Below are 17,926 nucleotides of genomic sequence, written 5' to 3'. Positions count from 1 at the left end.
TTCATATGCAATCACTTAGTCAACCATTCCCCTTTTTAGTATCCACTCAAATTCCAGTTCCTTTCTCCTACAAAAAGGACTTCTACAAACATTTTGGTACATGTGAGTCTTTTTATGATCTCTTTGAAATACACATTGAGTAATGGACACTACTGGATCAAAAAGTGTGCAGTTTGATAGCACCTTTGGGCATAGTTGCAAATTGCTCTCCAGAATGTCTAAATCCGTTCACAACTCCACCAGCAATGCATTAGTGTTTGTTTTCCCACATCCCCTCTATTATTTATCATTATATTTTCCTGTCATCTTAGCAAATCTGAGAAATGTGTAGTACCTCAGAGTTAAGACCTCCACTCTTCATAAGGAACTCACTAGTTCCCTAAGGCAACTTATTTTTGGACAATTTCAAATAATTGACACATTTTTCCTTTATTTTTAACCGACTGCTTTTTTGCATCTCTCTATCTTTTATTCTTAGTCTTGCATTTAGGGGCTAATGAAAACAAGATTGTGATCTCTTCTACTAGATGATCTTTAAAGTGTTTTGCAGACTATTATCATGTATACTTTCTTAATATCCCTAGCTCCTTCAATTGACACTTTTATGCCCTAGGAGCCCATATGTGGTACAGTGAATAGAGAGCTGAGTTTGGTATCAGGAAAACCTGAGCTCAAATCTAATCTCAGACTATGCAGGACTATGGGAAAATCACTTAATCTCTCTTTGCCTTAGTTTCCTTATAGCCTGAGTCAGGGTTTTCCATCTTAGCCTAGAAGCTTCTGGAGCTCAGAGACTGATCCAGGTAGCTTCCTGATCATACCCATACCAGCACAGTGGAAAGAGCCAAGAGACCCGGATGCTAGTCTTGGCTCCATCAGTGATCAGCTCAGAGACTTTAGGTAAATCATTCTCATTTCTCTGAGCTTTGGTTTCCTCAGCTATCTAATGAATCAGCCTGACAAGATGGATTCTAAGGCCCTTCCTCCTATAGCTCTAATTCCTCTGAGGCTTCCTGCATCTGTCAGCAGGTAGTGAATTAATGGAATGCTTTAAAGCATTTTGAACTCTTTATAGTATTTCATTTTTGCTTGAAAATAATCCTGTGAGATAGTCCTATTTCACAGATTCCCAACAATAGTTGTTCCTGTTTCACATATTATGAAAGTGAGTCTAAGATCAGTTAAGGGATTTGTCTATGTGCAGACCTCTAGCAAGCATTAGAAGTAGCAGATGTATCCAGATACGCTAGACTTCTAGTCAAAAACTCTGGACCCAATACAATTGTGATAGTATTTCCTTGTTTTAAGAAAATAGCCCTGATACATACATCTAATTAGCTGGTACTCTTCTATCCTGAGCTCAGGGCAAAAAGGTAGGATTCTTTTTCCTCCTTCCTCTGGCACACAGTGAGCATTTTTTCCCCGCATCCTGATAAGACTGCCTTATCAGGGAAATGGAAAATCAGCATCCTCGTACCCTCTGGGGAAGATCCCTACAATCCCGCAAACATTTATTAAGCAGCTGCTTCACCAGGCACTGGGGATACAAGGAGAAAAAGGAAGCACAAGTCCGACCTTAGGTAGGTAGTGCCAGAGTAGACTCCTGCCCCTCCCCCAGCATTTTGGGCGACTCCTCCTTTCCCTTCTCTCGCCTGCCTTCCCCTTCCCCTCCTCCTCTCCCTGCTCCCTTCCCCACAATGCATCAATAGCTCCTTCCCTGACCGGGCAAGCTGGTCGATATTCTGGCTGATAGCCTCCTGCTGAGCTCAGCACGGCCTCTGGAAATGGGCCTGCCCAGGAGGGTACGGTGACCTCCACGATCTGGTGGCTCCATCACGGCAGGCTACCCTGACCTGGCCCTGGCCCTACTCCCGATGGATGTGAAGGGAGCAAAAGAGAAGGTGATGAGAGACGCACAGATGCCTGGGAAAACTGTACAAATTAGGACTCCCGGATGGGGAGGGAGGCAAAAAGAGATGGATTCCCTTAAGAAAGGGCCCTCCCAAACAGCCATTAATTGCACTGTGTTTCTGGAGTTGAGCCAGAAGGATTCTCCACTACTCCAGGACTGTGGGAGAGAAGTGGGGTTGGGGGATGGGATAACGGATGATTCAGGTCCCAATCTACTTCTCCATGTCATATATCGAGCCCTCATGGAAGAAACAGGGCTATGGAGTCCTCCCGAGGAGGAGGGCAGGCTATGTATGGGCTCTGCCCTTAGCCCTGGGCTGACTTGACCAAGGATATGGGAAGTGATCCAAAAATATCAGATCATACAAACTCATGTACAACATAGAAACTTAAACTTGGAAGGGACCTTAGAACCCTAATCACAAATGAACAGTAATCCACTCTATAATATCCTTGACAAATGGTTGAGCAGCCTTCCCTTGAAGACCTCCAGCAATGAGGCACTCTACATTATATGGATGTCCTGGTTTTGAACAATCACTTCTAAATTTAGGAAATTTTCTATATTAAACCAAAATCTACTTCTCTGTAACTTCCACCTGATGATACTCTCTCTTTTGAGACCAAGTAAATTAAGTTTTTAAGATTCTTTAAAATATTTTAAATTAATACTCACTTTGACAGCACATATAGTAAAATTGCACAAATATGACACGAACATTTGCAAAGTATTCCTTATTTTTCATTACACACACCACTATTAAATATCATCTTAAAATATATATTTTTTAAAATAATGTCTTTCTTTCCTAATATCTTTCTTTCCTTTTTTTCCCTAGTTCTTGAACCAACCTTGGTTTGACATCTTTTCCAATATTCTTACCATTCATTTTACCTATCCTCTGGATGGATCTCATAGAGACAACATGGCATAGAGAACTCATCTTGGCATCAGGAGGAACTGGGTTCAAATCCATTCTCAGACACATTATAACTATGTGACTCTGGACAGACCATTTGTCATTTTCAGCTGTGTTTGACTCTTTGTAATCCCATTTGGAATTTTCTTGGTAGAGACAGCAAAGTGGTTTGCCATTTCCTTTTCCAGTTCATTTTTTTAATGAGGAAACTGAGGCAAACAGAATTAAATGACATGTCCAGAGTCACACAAATTAAGTGTCTGAGACCAAATTTGAACTCAAGAAGATGAGTTGCCTTGACTCCAAGTCTGGTACTCTATTCACTCACTGCTGCATCTAGCTGCCCATCCCCTCGGTGCCCCCACATAAACCTCCAAGAATAAAAACTGAAGAATAGATGATCACCTGCTTTGGTTGAGGATGTTTCCTAATTGGAAGCTCCAAATAACCTATGAAATCATAGTTCTAATTTTTAAAAAATGGGGTTCTTAGAATGAGTATAGATTTAAAACAAGAGAGAGATTAGATCTGTCATTTCATTCAACTTAGAGTCTTATGTAGGTCCCTGAAAGGTTAGGTGACTTTTATAAGGTCACATATTCAGTATATTTTGATAGACAGGAGCCTGTCATTTTCTTAGGGTATTAAAGTTTTGCTTTGATAGAGGAAAACTCATGACCATGAAAATTAGGGGCTGTACCACCACCTCCACAGTCTTTCTTGACAACTCCAATCCACAATGATTTTTCTTTTCACTGAATAATTTGAACACTTATTCAGGACTAGTTTAAATACTTTGCTGCACTCTTATTGCCTCGTGTGGATTCAATTTCTGCTCTAGGACCCATACTGAAAGAGCTTATAATAATGTGAGATTTTGTGTTTAGTGCTAAGAATACAAAGAAAAAGCAAAATCTCTAATATAATACCAGGAACATATATAGGAGAGCTTAGTAAAATATGAATTGACTGTTGATTGACAATTTGAAGGAAATACTTTAGGCAGTTATGAAAGTTGTGAGTTTATTTCCTGGGGATCCTTAATAAAGACTAAATAATGGGCTTTGGTTGCTGGTGGGAGGGTGAGGTTCAGAGTTAAATAACAGGAAGAACCTGAGCCCTCAGATTTGGGTTCTTAAATTTAAATAGTGATGTCCTTTTAAATGGCACAACCTCAATTAGGCCTATCATACAATTGAATAGGCTACTTCTGGAGCTTTGTTGTTGTTAGTCAATCATTTCAATCATATCTAACTCTTTGTGACCCCTTTCTTGGCAAAGATACTGGAATGGTTTATCATTTCCTTCTCCAGCCCATTTTACGGATGAAAAGCTGAGGCAAACAAAGATAAGTCATATAGCCAGTAAGTGTCTGAGGCCAGATGGGAATTTATGAAGATGAATCTTCCTGATTCCAAGACCATTATCCACTATACCACCTAGCTGCCTCTGCCTTTGGAGCTAATAAGTTCTGTGTTAGCCAAGGTCTTCAAGCATAAGCTGAAAAACTATTTTCTGGTGATGTTGTTGACAGAATTTTTATTTTTGGTAGACTCTTTTTACCCCCAACCCAGAGAACTTGTTTCAGTTCTGATGCTGTCCATGGGGGACACCTGAGAATTCTTGTCCATTCCTAGACAGCCAGTGCTAACCTGGTTTTGGCATTATTCTCGGGGATTTAGAGTCATATAAAAATGGGGAAAGGGTCTGAATAGACCCTTCAGCCTTGGAAATGACTATGAAGAGTTCATTTCAATTCTCTATGAACATGTGGACAAGTCAGTCTATGTCCCAAATCTCCTGAGGCGGTTCCTGAATCCCCCCAAAATATAGAGATATTTGCTTAATAACTCTATTTCAGTCTTCAAAGTGAGACATCAGGAACCTCATAGGATTACAGATCATAGGTCAAGAGCTGAGAGAGACCTTGAAGTCATCGAGTCCAGCCCTTTCATTTTAAAGATATGGAAACTGAGGTATAGAAAAGTTAAATGTCTTGCCCAAAGTCACACAATTAGTAAGCTTGTTAGAGATAGGATCTAACCCTGAAGGTTCAGGGTTAGATCCTCTGACACTGGAGCCATCACTTTTCTCTAATTCAAAACTGGCCCAACAGACTAGCCTGGGTTTCCTTTTTTTTTTTTTTTTTTTTTTTTTTTTTAATTTTACAAATTCAGGCCTTTAAAGTAGGGAACAGAAAAGATCATGCAGTGAATAGAGCACTGGACTTGGAATCAGGAAGCCTCATCATGAGTTCACATCTGTCCTCACATACTTAGTAGCTGTGTGATTCTGGGTTGACTCTTTTTGCCTTGGTTTTCTCAAGTGTAAAATGACCTGAAAAAGAAAATGGCAAACCACTCCAGTATCTTTGCCAATAAAACCCCAAGTGGAATTATAAAGAGTCAGACATGACAAAAAGAACTGAACAACAACAAAGTAGAGGGCCGATTATTTTTTCTCTGAGCAAGATAATAGTTTATTAAAAATTATGTGTATAGCTGTTAAAAAAGTGAGTCACACTGAGCCACTCATTTAGGTTAGTGATCACAAAGGGGAAGAGTAAGCCCTCTTTATTTATTATATTGGCTCATAAACCCATGAACTATTATTATTTTTCCAATTGTTTAGTTTTATCTTTATTTGTGTGAAAAGGTGTTTTGTAATTGTGATCATATAGTTCCTATAATTGTGTTCATATAATTCCTGGGTTTATCTTGTCAAGTAGACTACCAAGTATTTTATATTATTTACTTTGTATTGTTTCTCTTTCTATATCTTGTTGCTAGACTTTGTTGGTAATCTATACAAATGGTAATATTTAGATTGGTTTATTTTATATCCTGCAACTTGACTAAAATTGTTAATTATTTCCACTAGTTTTTTAGTTGATTCTCTAGAATTCTCTAAGTATACATCACATCATTTGCAAAGAGTGATAGTTTTGTTTCCTCATTGCCTATTATTTTCTCATATTTTTAAAATTTAATTATAGCTTTTTATTTACAAGTTATATGCATGGGTAATTTTACAGCATTGACAATTGCCAAACCTTTTGTTCCAATTTTTCCCCTCCTTCCCCCCACCCCCTCCCCCAGATGGCAGGTTGACCAATACATGTTAAATATGTTAAAGTATAAATTAAATACAATATTAGTGTACATCTCCATACAGTTATTTTGCTGTTCAAAAAGAATCGGACTTTGAAATAGTATATAATTAGCCCGTGAAGGAAATCAAAAATGCAGGCAGATAAAGGTAGAGAGATTGGTGTAGCTGGTTCAATTCATTACTGCTCTATTGGAAATGATTTGGTTCATCTCATTGCTGAAGATGGCCAGGTCCATCAGAATTGATCATCATATAGTATTGTTATTGAAGTATATAATGATCTCCTGGTCCTGCTCATTTTACTCAGCATCAATTCATGTAAGTCTCTCCAGGCCTTTCTGAAATCATCCTGTTGGTCATTTCTTACTGAGCAATAATATTCCTTAATATTTATATACCACAATTTATTCAGCCATTCTCCAATTGATAGGCATCCACTCAGTTCCCAATTTCTGGCAACTTCAAAGAGACCTGCCACAAACATTCGTGCATATACAGATCCCTTTCCCTTCTTTATAATCTCTTTGGGATTAAACCAATAGTAACACTGCTGGATCAAAGGGTATATTTTTTCTTACATGCATATTCTCATATTCCATTTCTTTTTCTTCCCTTATTGCTATGCCTAGCATTTCCAATGCAATATTGAATAAAAATGGTAATCATGGGCATCTTTCCTTCCCCTCCCTTGCCATTGTATTGGAAAGGCTTATCTAGCTTATCCCAATATGGATAATGCTTGCTAATACTTTTTAGATATATATTGCTTATAATTTTAAGCTTTTAGGAAACTCCATATTTCTAATGCTTTCTAGTATTTCTAACAGGAATGAATATTATTATATTTTGTCAAAGGTTATGACAGACTGCATCTATTGAGATAATCATATGATTTCTATTGATATGGTCAGTTATGCTGATAGTTTTCCTAATATTGAACCAGCGCTGCATTATATTAATTATGTAAATCCCAGCTGGTCAAAATGTATCATCCTTGTTAGTATTTTTGTTTAAAATTTTTTGCATCAATAATGATATTGGTCTACAATTTTCTTTGTTTTGTCTCTTCCTGTTTTAGGTATCAACATCATATTTTTTGTCATAAAAGGAATTTGGTAGGATTCCTTCTTACTTATTTTCCCAAATAGTTTGTGCAGTATTGAGATTAGCTGTTCTTTAAATGTTTTGAAGAATTCACTTATAAATATGTTTGGTCTGGAGATTATTCCTAAGAAAAAAATTTTCTAAGAAAAACTTCCTAAAAAGCTAATTGATGTTTTGTTCATTTCTTTTTCTAAGATTGGGTCATTTAATAAGTATTATATTTCTTTTTCTAATAATCTGGGAAATGTTTACTTTTGTACATATTCACCCATTATATTTAGATTTTCAAATTTATTAGCATTATTTTGTCAAAATAGTTTCTAATAATTGGTTTAATAATTCATCTCTTTCATTTTTGATGCTGGTAATTTGATTTTTGTCTTTCCTCTTTAAAATCAAACTAACATGATTTAGCCATTTTATTATCCCCCCCATAAAACCAGCTTTTAGTTTTATTTATTAGTTGAATGGTTTCAAGATTATTAATCTGTTCTTTGTTTTTCAGGATTTCCAATTTAGTATTTAATTGGGGATTTAAAATTTCTTCGTTTTCTTGATCTTTTAGTTGCATGCCCTACTTGTTGATCTGTTCTTTCTCTAGTTTTTATTGATGTAAGAGAGTAGAGAAATAAGTTTTTTCTTAAGTACTGCTTTGGTTGTATTCCATAAATTATGGTATGTTGTCTCATTGTTTTAATTTTCTTTAGTGAAATTATCAATTGTTTCTGTAATCTGTTCTTTGACCTACTTATTCTTTAGGATTAGATTACTTAATTTCTGATTAATTTTTAATCCCTTTTTCCAATGCTCATTACTGATGTAATTTTTATGCATTATGATCTGAAAAGGATGCATTTGCTATTTTTGCTTTTCTGCATTTAGTCTTGAGGGTTTTATGCCCTAATATGTGATCATTTTTTGTGTAGGTGACATATACTGCTGAGAAAAAGGTTTATTTTTTTTATTCCCTTCAGTTTTCTCCAGGGATCTATCATATCTAACTTTTCCAGAATTCTATTAATCTCTTTAAATTCTTTCTTTATTTTTTGGTTAGATTTATCTAGTTCTGAGATGAGAAAATTGAGATTTCCCCATTAGTATAGTTTTATTATCTATTTCCTTCTGTAGCACATTTGACTTCTTCAAAAATTTGCAATTTGTTTAATATTAACATTATTTCATTTTCTATTGTATCTTTCAGCAAGCTATAGTTCCTTTCTTATGTTTTTTTAATTAGATCTATTTTTATTTTTGCTTTGTCTAATCATGACTGCTACTCCTGCTTTTCTGTTCTGCTTTGCTTCTGCTGAAACATAATATATTCTACTCCAGCCAGGTTACCTTTATTCTATATATAACTCTGTGCTTCAAATGTGTTTCTTGTAAACAATATATTATAGGATTCTGGCTTTTACTCCACTTTGTTATTTACTTCCCTTTTGTAAATGAGTTCATCTCATTCATATTTCTAGTTATGATAACTACCTGCATATTTCCCTTCATGCTTTTAGTCCTTTGTTTATTCCCTTCTTTCTCTTACCTTCACCCTGCCCCTCCTCACAAATATTTTATCTCTGATCACTGTCTCCTCCAATCTGTTTTCCCTTCTATCAATCCCTGCTCTCTTTCTCTTCCCTTTTTACTTCCTTATAGGATAAAATAGATTTCTGAATACAACTGAGCATATATGTGTGTATATATATATATATATATATATATATATATATATTTCCCTCTTTAAGACAACTCTGACGAGAATAAGGTTCAAGCTTTGCCCATTACTTCCTTCACTTTCCTCTTCATAGTAATAACTCTTTCATGTTTCTTTTATGTGAGATAATTTACCCCATTATATCTCCCCCCTTCTTCTCCCAGTGCAATCTTCTTTCTCACCCCTTTATTTTGTTTTTTGGGGGGTGAGGAATATCATCCCATCAAAGTCAACTTATATCTGGATTCTCTGTCTACATATATTCCTCCTGATTGTCCTCTAGTAATAATACAAATATAATTTGCCATACAAGAATATAAACAGTTTAACCTTATTGAATCTCTTATGTTTTCTTTCTTGTTTGTATTTTACCTTTTTTATGTTTCCCTTGAATCTTGAATTTGACAATGAATTTTATTTAGCTCTGGTCTTTTAATTAGGAATGCTTGAAAGTCCTCTATTTTGTTAGATATCCTTTTTTTCCCCTGAAGGATTATAGTTGGTTTTGCTGGGTATGTGATTCTTAGTAGTAATCTTAACTCCTTTGTCTTTCAGAATATTATATAACAAGATCTCCAGTTCTTTAATATGGAAGCTGCCAAATCCTGTGTAATTCTGCCTATAGCTCCATGATTTTTGAATTGTTTCTATAGGGACTTGCTTGCAATACTTTCTCTTTGACTTAGGTGCTTTAGAATTTTTCTTGGATGTTCCTGGAAGTTTTCATTTTGAAATCTCTTTCAGGTGGTAATCTGTGAATTCTTTTAATTTCTATTTTTCTCTCTGGTTCTAGGATATCAGGGCAGTTTCCTTGATAATATCTTGAAATAAATGTTGTCCAGAGCTTTTTTTTTAATCATAGCTTTCAGATAGTCCAATAATTCTTAAATTATCTCTCCTGGACCTAATTTCTAAGTCAGTTGTTTTTCAATAAGAAACTTCCCATATTTATTTTATCTTTTTATTCTTTTGATTTTATTTTGTTGTATCTTGATGTCTCTGAGTGATTAACTTCCACTTGTACAATTTTAATTTTTTTTTTTTTTTTTTTTGCTGAGGCAATTGGGGTCGCATAGCTAAGAAGTGTTAAATATCTAGGCCAGATGTGAACTCAGGTCTTCCTGACTTCAGGGCTCGTGCTCTATCCACTGCACCATTTAACTGCTCCTATGATTTTAATTTTTAAAGAATTATTTTCTTTTTTATTATACTTTTTTATTTACAAAACACATGCATGGGTAATTTTTCAATATTGACCCTTACAAAACCTTCTGTTCCAACTTTTCCTCTCCTTCCTGAATCCCCACCCCTAGATGGCAGGTAGTCCAATACATGTTAAATATGTTAAAGTACATGTTAAATCCAATATATGCATACATATTTATCTAGTTATCTTATTGCATAAGAAAAATTAGATCTAGAAAGAAAGAAAAAAAATCTGAGAAGGAAAACAAAAATGCAAGCAAACAACAAAAAGAGTGAGAACGCTATGTTGTGTTCCACACTCATTTTCCAGTGTTCTCTTTCTGAGTTCTCTTCATTCTCTTCATTACTGAACAGTTGGAACTGGTTTGAATCATCTCATTATTGAAGAGAGCCACGCCCATTAGAATTGATAATTGTATAATCTTGTTGTTGCTGTGTATAATAATCTCCTACTTCTGCTTATTTCACTGAGTATCAAGAATTATTTTTTTCAACAAGTTTTTGTACCTCCTTTTCTTTTGGCCAAATTCTATTTTTAAGGAGTTATTTTCCTTGGTCAATTTATGTATATATATTTTTGTCCTTTCTGTTAACTCTTTTTTCATGATTCTCTTGCATTCCTCTTATTTCTTTTTCCAATTTTTTTCTGCTTTGCTAATTTTTTTTAATACTTTTTAAAGCTCTTCTAGGAATTCTTTTTGAGATCAAATTACATTTTTCTTTGATACTTCCATGTAGCTATTTTAACACTTGGTCCTCATCTAAATTTGTGCCTTGATCCTCCTGGTCTCCATACAACTTTCTATAATCAAGTTCTTTTTTTGTTTGTTTTGTTCACCCTTTCTGCCAAGTTTGTGGTTGGTATTTCTGTGTGAGAGCTGGGTTCTGTACTGTTCTATACTTCTTGTGCTGAGGCTCAGAGTCTTGCTCTTGGCTTTTATTGGGCTTCAGGGCGTAGCCATGGGTCTGCATCAAAGGTAGGCCCTTGCTGCTGGTTTGCTATGGAAAAAGGGTCTCTCTGCTGATTGGTCCTCTGCCCCTATAGCCCACTGCTGACAAATTCTCACCACTAGTCAGCAAATGGGTTAAGATGTAAGAGTTAAAGAGGGAAAGAGCAGAAAGGGGATAAAGAAGAGAGTACAGAAGAGCTCTCCCATTCTTTCCCCTTATCTCCCAATTCAGATCCCCCTTTTAACTTCTTTATTATATCTTTGTTCCTTTCTCTTGATTTGAAGAGGTGTGGGTAGATCCCCCTGCCCAATCTTTCCCACCTGTGATTATGGTTGAAATTCACAGATCCACAATATTTATTGCTGAAAGAAAGCTTGGATTGAGATGAGACTGTCACTTCCCTTGTTCTAGACACTGAACTTCTATTAATGCAGCCTAAAATCACATTAGCTTTTTTTGGTAGGCACTTCACACTATTGACTTATATTAAGCTTTCAGTCAACTAAAATCACTACAGTTTCTTCACATGAATTGCTGTTAAGCCATTCCCATCTCTTCTATCCCATACTGATAAACATAATTTTTTCATAAACTTAATTTAAGTTTAAGACTTTATACACAGTTTCATCTTTTTAAATTTGGTCCATTCTTCTAGATTGTCGAGATCTTGGATCTTTCTTCTGTCATCTGACTTAACATCTAGATATCTAAATTTAGAGCACAAGACTCCTGGGCTGGAGACAGAAAGACATCTTCCTGAATTCGAATTTGGTCTCAGGTACTTATTAGCTAGATGACTGAGCAAGTCACTTAACCTTATTTGCCTCCATTTCCTTATCTCTAAAATGAGCTGAAGAAGGAAATGGCAAAACATTCTGATATCTCTGCCAAGAAAATTGCAAATAGTATCATGACTGAAATGACTGACCAACAACAAAATTATGTCATTAGACAAGCATCCTAGTTATGCCCGTGCCAAAGTCATTGATTAAGGTGTTGAATAGAATAAAGTGGCAGACATAGACCTTAAAGGTTCATATCAATCCACTTATCATTTTAGATTTAAGTACAGTCATTCTACCAGCTATGAATCCATCTAATTCCATCTCATAATTCCAATCATCTAACCATAATTTTTCCATCTTGTCCACAAAAACATCATGTTCTCATGAAAGACTTTGTCTCATGCATTGCTAGAATCCATATATACTATGTCAATCAACTGAATATTCATCAAGTGCCTGCTATGTACTGGGACAACTAAGTGGCACAGTGGATAGAGGACCAGACTTGGAAATCATGAAGATTCAGCTTCCTGAATTCAAATCTGGTCTAAGAAAGATATTTATAGCTATGTGTCTCTAGGCAAGTCAATTAACCCTATTTGCCTCATTTTCCTCAACTGTAAAATGAGCTGGAGATGAAAATAGCAAACCACAACAGCATCTTTGCCAAGAAAATCCCAAATAGGGTCACAAAGAGTTGAAAACAACTAGACTGAACTGTGTACCAGGTACAAACAATGAAATAATACTAAGAAGCACTCTATGGTATTTTTCAGATCTATCATTTTAGTAATGCTGTCCTACAAAGGAAAAATTACTATTTAGTTAGATGAAACTTCCTTTTTGTGGTTCCATCCTGGCTGCTAGTGATCTCCTTTTCTCTAAGTGATCACAAGCAATTTGTTTAATAATTAGTTCTGAAATCTGTATTTTCTGAGAATCTATATTAAGCTCAACAGTCTTTAATTTATGGAATTTCCCCTTTCCCCTCTTTTAAAAAATTAAAAAAGATCTGTCCATTTCTGTTGCTTGATTTTCAAGAAAGTCTCCCATTCTTCACAGCCCTGGATCTGGAGACGGGAAAACTCTAGTTAAAATCTAACCTTAGATATTTACTAGCTATATGACCCTTGTAAAGCCACTTAATTTCAGTCTGCCTCGGTTTTCTCATCTATCAAATCAGAGTAATAATAGAAATTACCATATAGGATTATTCAAAGGATAAAATGAGAGAGCACCAGTTAAAGCTCTTTGCAAATCTATAGCCATGTAAATGTTAGCCATAATTATCATTGTTTTCAACGATTACTGACAGAACAAACAATAGTTCTGCAAGATCTTCTAGTACTGTCTCTGTGACACTGGTCAGATTATTTAACACTTTGATTTTTTTTTTTGTTATCTGTAAAATGGGGAGAATTATATTTGTATTACTTGCTTCATTATTCATTTAATCAAAGCATATTATGAACTTACTATGTGCCAGGCCACTTGAATACAAAACCAAAGGTTGAGTAGTCCTTGACCTTACAAAGTTTATAACCTATCAGGGAAAACATGTACACATAAAGGCATTTGTGATATAATTAAAGAGCATGTAGAGGGAAAAGACATTATTAATCACTATGGGGATTTGGAAAGGTGATATGTTGCAGTATACATATATATGTATACATATATATGATACAATAGATACAATATATGTTTGCAGACCCAAACAGTTCTCTTGCCACAACAGCATCTTTGCCAAGAAAATCCCAAATAGGGTCACAAAGAGTGATACATACAAAAGGTGATAATTGAACTGCAACTTAACAAACCTTAGTGATTCTATGAGGTAGAGGTAGGAAAGGATAACATTCTAGGAATGAAGGACAGCCAGTACAAAGATGGAACAATAAGAGCCCCAGTTTGACTGAGCCACCCATTTGTATGAAGAGGATATTTATAATATAGAAAACTATGTTATTGTAGGGAAAGTGCTCTATAAATGTTTTAAATACTTCATAAATATGCTTATCATCATTAATTCCCCATGATTTCATCATCCACTGGCCAAGCAGAACTGACAGACATTCTAAGGTCCACAGAAATTGGACACTTTCCCTTGTTCTGAGATATAGAGAGATCCAAACAATTTACATCCTTCCCTTTTCAAATTTCGAGCTCAAAATTGTTTCCTTCTCTCTTTCCATCCCCTCTTCCCTTTCTGAGATGGCAATCCATTTTTAAAATTTAATTTTTATTTTTAGATTTTTTTCAAATTACATGTAAAGACAAAGTTGCAACTCTTTAGAAGATACAAACAAAAGCTTCATAGTATTCAAAAGAAATGTATTCATGCCAGAAAATCTTCAGCCTTACCTCTTCTAATAATTGGGCAAGATCAATCTCCTACAGAGATTTTATCCATAACTACCTCCATTTCTCTTCCCAAATGGCCACCTTCAATTGTAAGAAGAGAAAGCATTACCATTTTGGTCTTAATCCCTCTCCAACCACCCCCATGCCAGAATAAGTAGTAGAACAAGGGGTTGCTGTCCACTTAGCACCTGCTTTAGGATCAGCAAAGAAAGAAAGCTAGCATTGGTGGTCATTGGGTCACCATGAGCAGAACTACAAACTTGGGCAGGATAATAAAGGCACCAATGTTCTTGTGATACAGGAGAAGGAAGAGAGGGAAAGAATGTGTCCATTCTTTAAATTAAAGGGCTGGAACTATGGAGGGAGGAAGTAGAATTTTCCTTTTTCCATTTCTAATCCCAACCCAATGGACCTTTTCTCCATCTGTGGCTTAGGATGCTCTCTTTTTACTACACTTGAATGTGAAAACTTTTTCTTTTGTAGCTTCTCCATCTTCCCTCACCTTAAAGTATGGCTGACCTCAGCCTGTGGACTTGACTTGAGTTTTTAGTGGGAGACATTCTCAGGTAAGAGTTCTTATTTTTAAAAAAAAATCAGGTTCCCTAGGGGTTCCCTATTAGTTCCTCAGATGTCTTGCTTCCTTCAAAACTGTACATCCAATGGGCAGAATGTTTCCTATACCCCTTCATGGGACTGGTCTTGATCTCCTAAGCTAAGAGCAGGTCAGACTTTTATGTATAGATAAAGTAATATGATTTCTAAAACATCTAGACCAAGAGTTTCTAATCTTTTGTGTGGGTGTCATGTATACCTTTGACATCTGGTAAAACCTATGGACTCTTTCTCATAATAATGGTTTTAAATTTATAAAATAAAATACATGATTACAAAGGAAGCAAATTATATTGAAATATTGAAATCATATTGAAATATTTTGAAAGCAAGTTCAGAGACCTCAGATTAAGAATTCCCAATATAGTAGGTTCCAAGGGCATCCTAGAATATCTTACTCATTTGCTGATATTTATGTTACCATATTAGAACTTCATTCTCTTAACTTAAAACTTATGAGTCCTCTGAGAAGCATAATACTGTTTTCAGGTTTTTAGGATTTAGCATGAATAAATTTAGGGAATGTTTATTTGAAAACAGGTTTATATAGACAAAAGAAGAATACAAAAATATGAATTCCATCTTTCTGAGAGGAAGAAAGAATGGATACAATTGCAAGCAAAGAAAGAAATAAAAGGAGAAAGTTAGGGCTGTTTTGCATATGAAATATAAGAAAGTATTTTTATTTTCCTTTCTAGGACCATCCTTTCCAAGATAAGAGTGAAGGTGGAGTAGATAGGATCCAGAACCAAAATTGTTAGGGATAGAATAAGCTTTCAGATAGGTTCAAATATCTATCAGCCCACTGTAGTATTTTTGTAGCCCATTTCATGTTGAATAGGGCATCTTTAGTATTCTAAAGATGGTCCTAACTAACCTACAATCTATGTTTAAGTCTTATCTAAAGACTTAGAGAGATAACCTGTGGACAGGATACTATACGAGGAGTCAGAAAGACTTCACTTCAAATCTCTCCTGATACTACTTCTAAGACTTACTAGCTGGATGATTATGGAGAAAATTATATAGCTTTTTCAGCATTAGCCAACTGTTTAAGACTCATCTGCTAAGTTATAAATCTGCTTTGGTGTTTAACGTATAAAATCAGCTCTTTGATACATGATCAGAATGCTTGCTTACATTTTGCTGTTTTCTTTTAGGATCTTGGGCTGGTGCTGATTTGCATGATTGGTATATAAGAAGCCATTTCCTTTTCCTTTGCTCTGTAGGAGCCGAGCTTTGGGAGGGTTAGGGTTGAGGACTGAAATGGGCACCAGGCGTTTTAGTCTGTGGATGTCCTGTGGGGTAGCCTGCTCTTTTGAGGGATAGGGTGGAGCCTGGCATTGTGGAAGATATCCTGACTGTGGCTTTTAACTAATCCAATTTTCTCTCCTCCCTAGTCTTCTGTTTCCCAGAGTAAGGAGGAACCAGCCTTGGCAAAATGGATCCCACGTTCCCAGAGGCAGTGAGCCAAAGCACTATGCCCCTGGATATTCTGAATGTTGTAGAAAGATACAACAACCGATCATTGGGCACATGCTTTCATACCAGGAGTGCTATAATGAGGGGGCAGAGCTTTGGTGGAATACCCACTGTGTTAATCCTAAACCTCTGCTTCTGGCTGGTAAGTCAGTGGCAGGGTGGAGAGAAGAAAGAGAATGAATGGTTCTATAGTGAGTCCTAGCCATAGATGTACCAATGTGAGCTGGTGATTAGCCATGGTCATATACCTGTTTGGGAGTCCAAGCAAGAGAGGAATAGTAGGACTCCTGGATTCATAGAATCAAAATATGATCTCATTATACATTTAGAACTAAAAGTGACCACTTGTGAGCAGTGGGGGCTAAGCTTGTTTCCGTGATGGGACTTCGTTCCAGATAAAAGTAAGAGGTAGAATATAAGTTTAGTAAAGGGATCAGAATATCATTGAAGGTTATAGTTGAAAAGGGATTATTAAGATCTCTGTCATTTTATTGATAAGTAAATGGAGCTATAAAGGAATTGATTGGTGTATTCAAGGTCAAATAATTAGCTAAAACAAGAACGGGAGTTTCTTGTCTCCCAGTCTGATTACAAAAGATATCTCATTGGAGGCTCACAGCCTAACCATGGAGGTAGGCAGGATAGATATTCCCAGAGAAGAGGAAACTGAAACTCATAAGGGCTAAATGAGTAATTCAGCTAGTTCACACAGCTACTGGAGGTCATCTAGCCTAACACCCCCAATTTTAGAGACAGTATGGTATAGTGGATAGACTATTGTACTTAACTTTTTAGCCTCAGTTTCCTCATCTGTAAAACGAAGGGCTTTTCCTCTCATGTCTGAAAATGAAAATGTCTCAATGATCTCTAAGGTCTCTTTCAGTCCTAAATCTAAGCTATTATCTTAGCTGTGTTTTTTCTTCACAGATAACAAAACTGAGTGGCAGATCTGAGACCTCACCCAGCCTCCTAATTTCCAGTCCAATGCTCTTGAACCAAGACCCTGCTTCATTTCTTTTTTTGAAATGATTGAAGAGTCTATTCCTAACTATCAAAGGGTTAGGGTAATAGTCCCCATGCATACTAGCTCCTTTTAGAGCCAAGAGAGGGTCTCCAAACAAAAAGTCATCAGGAGTAGAACACTGATCTTGACTCACTTTTCTTTCCAACTGCAGGTTGCTATTTTTGTCTATGCCTTCCTTCGGAAAGCTGCCTGGGACTATGGACGCCTAAGTCTGCTAACAAATCATGAAAGGTAAGACTCAATCTATCCAACAAACCCACATTTATTCCCTAGAATCACTTGAATCTAGAATAGATCAGAATAGACTTGAATCTAGGTCTGTCCTCATCAAATCCCAAGTTGATGAATCCACTGAAGGACCCCAGTTGAATAGCTCCATTTGGGAAATTAAATTTCCCCAGGTTGAAAATGATTGGCTAGGATATTGTGGAGATTGACTCTTTTTACTTCTTCAAGACCATCCAACAAGAAGCTAGATTTAAATGACTGGCATGTTAACATGATATGTTATATTAAACATGAGAACAATAACAATAAAAAAACACTTTAATCCTCTGTATTGATCCATTTCTGGTCCTCATACACAGTCATATCTACATCTAAAGTGTGACAGGCACTGTGCTAAGTGCTGGGGAAATAAAGGCAAAAGATAATCCCTGCCCTAAATTGAGTTAAAAATCTAATGGGGGAGGCAAAATGCAAACAACTATAAATAATCAGAAAATTTAGCTGATAGACCTATTTG

At 36.0% G+C, this 17,926-nt stretch overlaps 1 protein-coding gene across 3 annotated transcripts in view; it reads left to right on the top strand.

Annotated features, from left to right (window-relative positions):
• TMEM63C (transmembrane protein 63C) overlaps positions 1 to 17,926 on the top strand; it is a 128,543-nt gene that overhangs the window by 37,751 nt on the left and 72,866 nt on the right. For all 3 annotated transcript variants that reach the window (XR_007950620.1, XM_051977521.1, XM_051977523.1), the window contains exons 3-5: positions 14,547 to 14,629; positions 16,076 to 16,299; positions 17,333 to 17,412. Coding sequence is in view for 2 of the 3 variants with exons in the window: in XM_051977521.1 (XP_051833481.1) it covers positions 16,117 to 16,299; positions 17,333 to 17,412 (263 nt within the window). In the remaining variant the exon portion in view is untranslated. The remainder of the gene's footprint in view (positions 1 to 14,546; positions 14,630 to 16,075; positions 16,300 to 17,332; positions 17,413 to 17,926) is intronic.

The sequence above is a fragment of the Antechinus flavipes genome, chromosome 2 (genome assembly GCF_016432865.1).
Source record: "Antechinus flavipes isolate AdamAnt ecotype Samford, QLD, Australia chromosome 2, AdamAnt_v2, whole genome shotgun sequence".
In the NCBI taxonomy this organism is placed as follows: Eukaryota; Metazoa; Chordata; class Mammalia; order Dasyuromorphia; family Dasyuridae; genus Antechinus; species Antechinus flavipes.
This window is presented reverse-complemented; position numbering and strand designations above follow the sequence as displayed.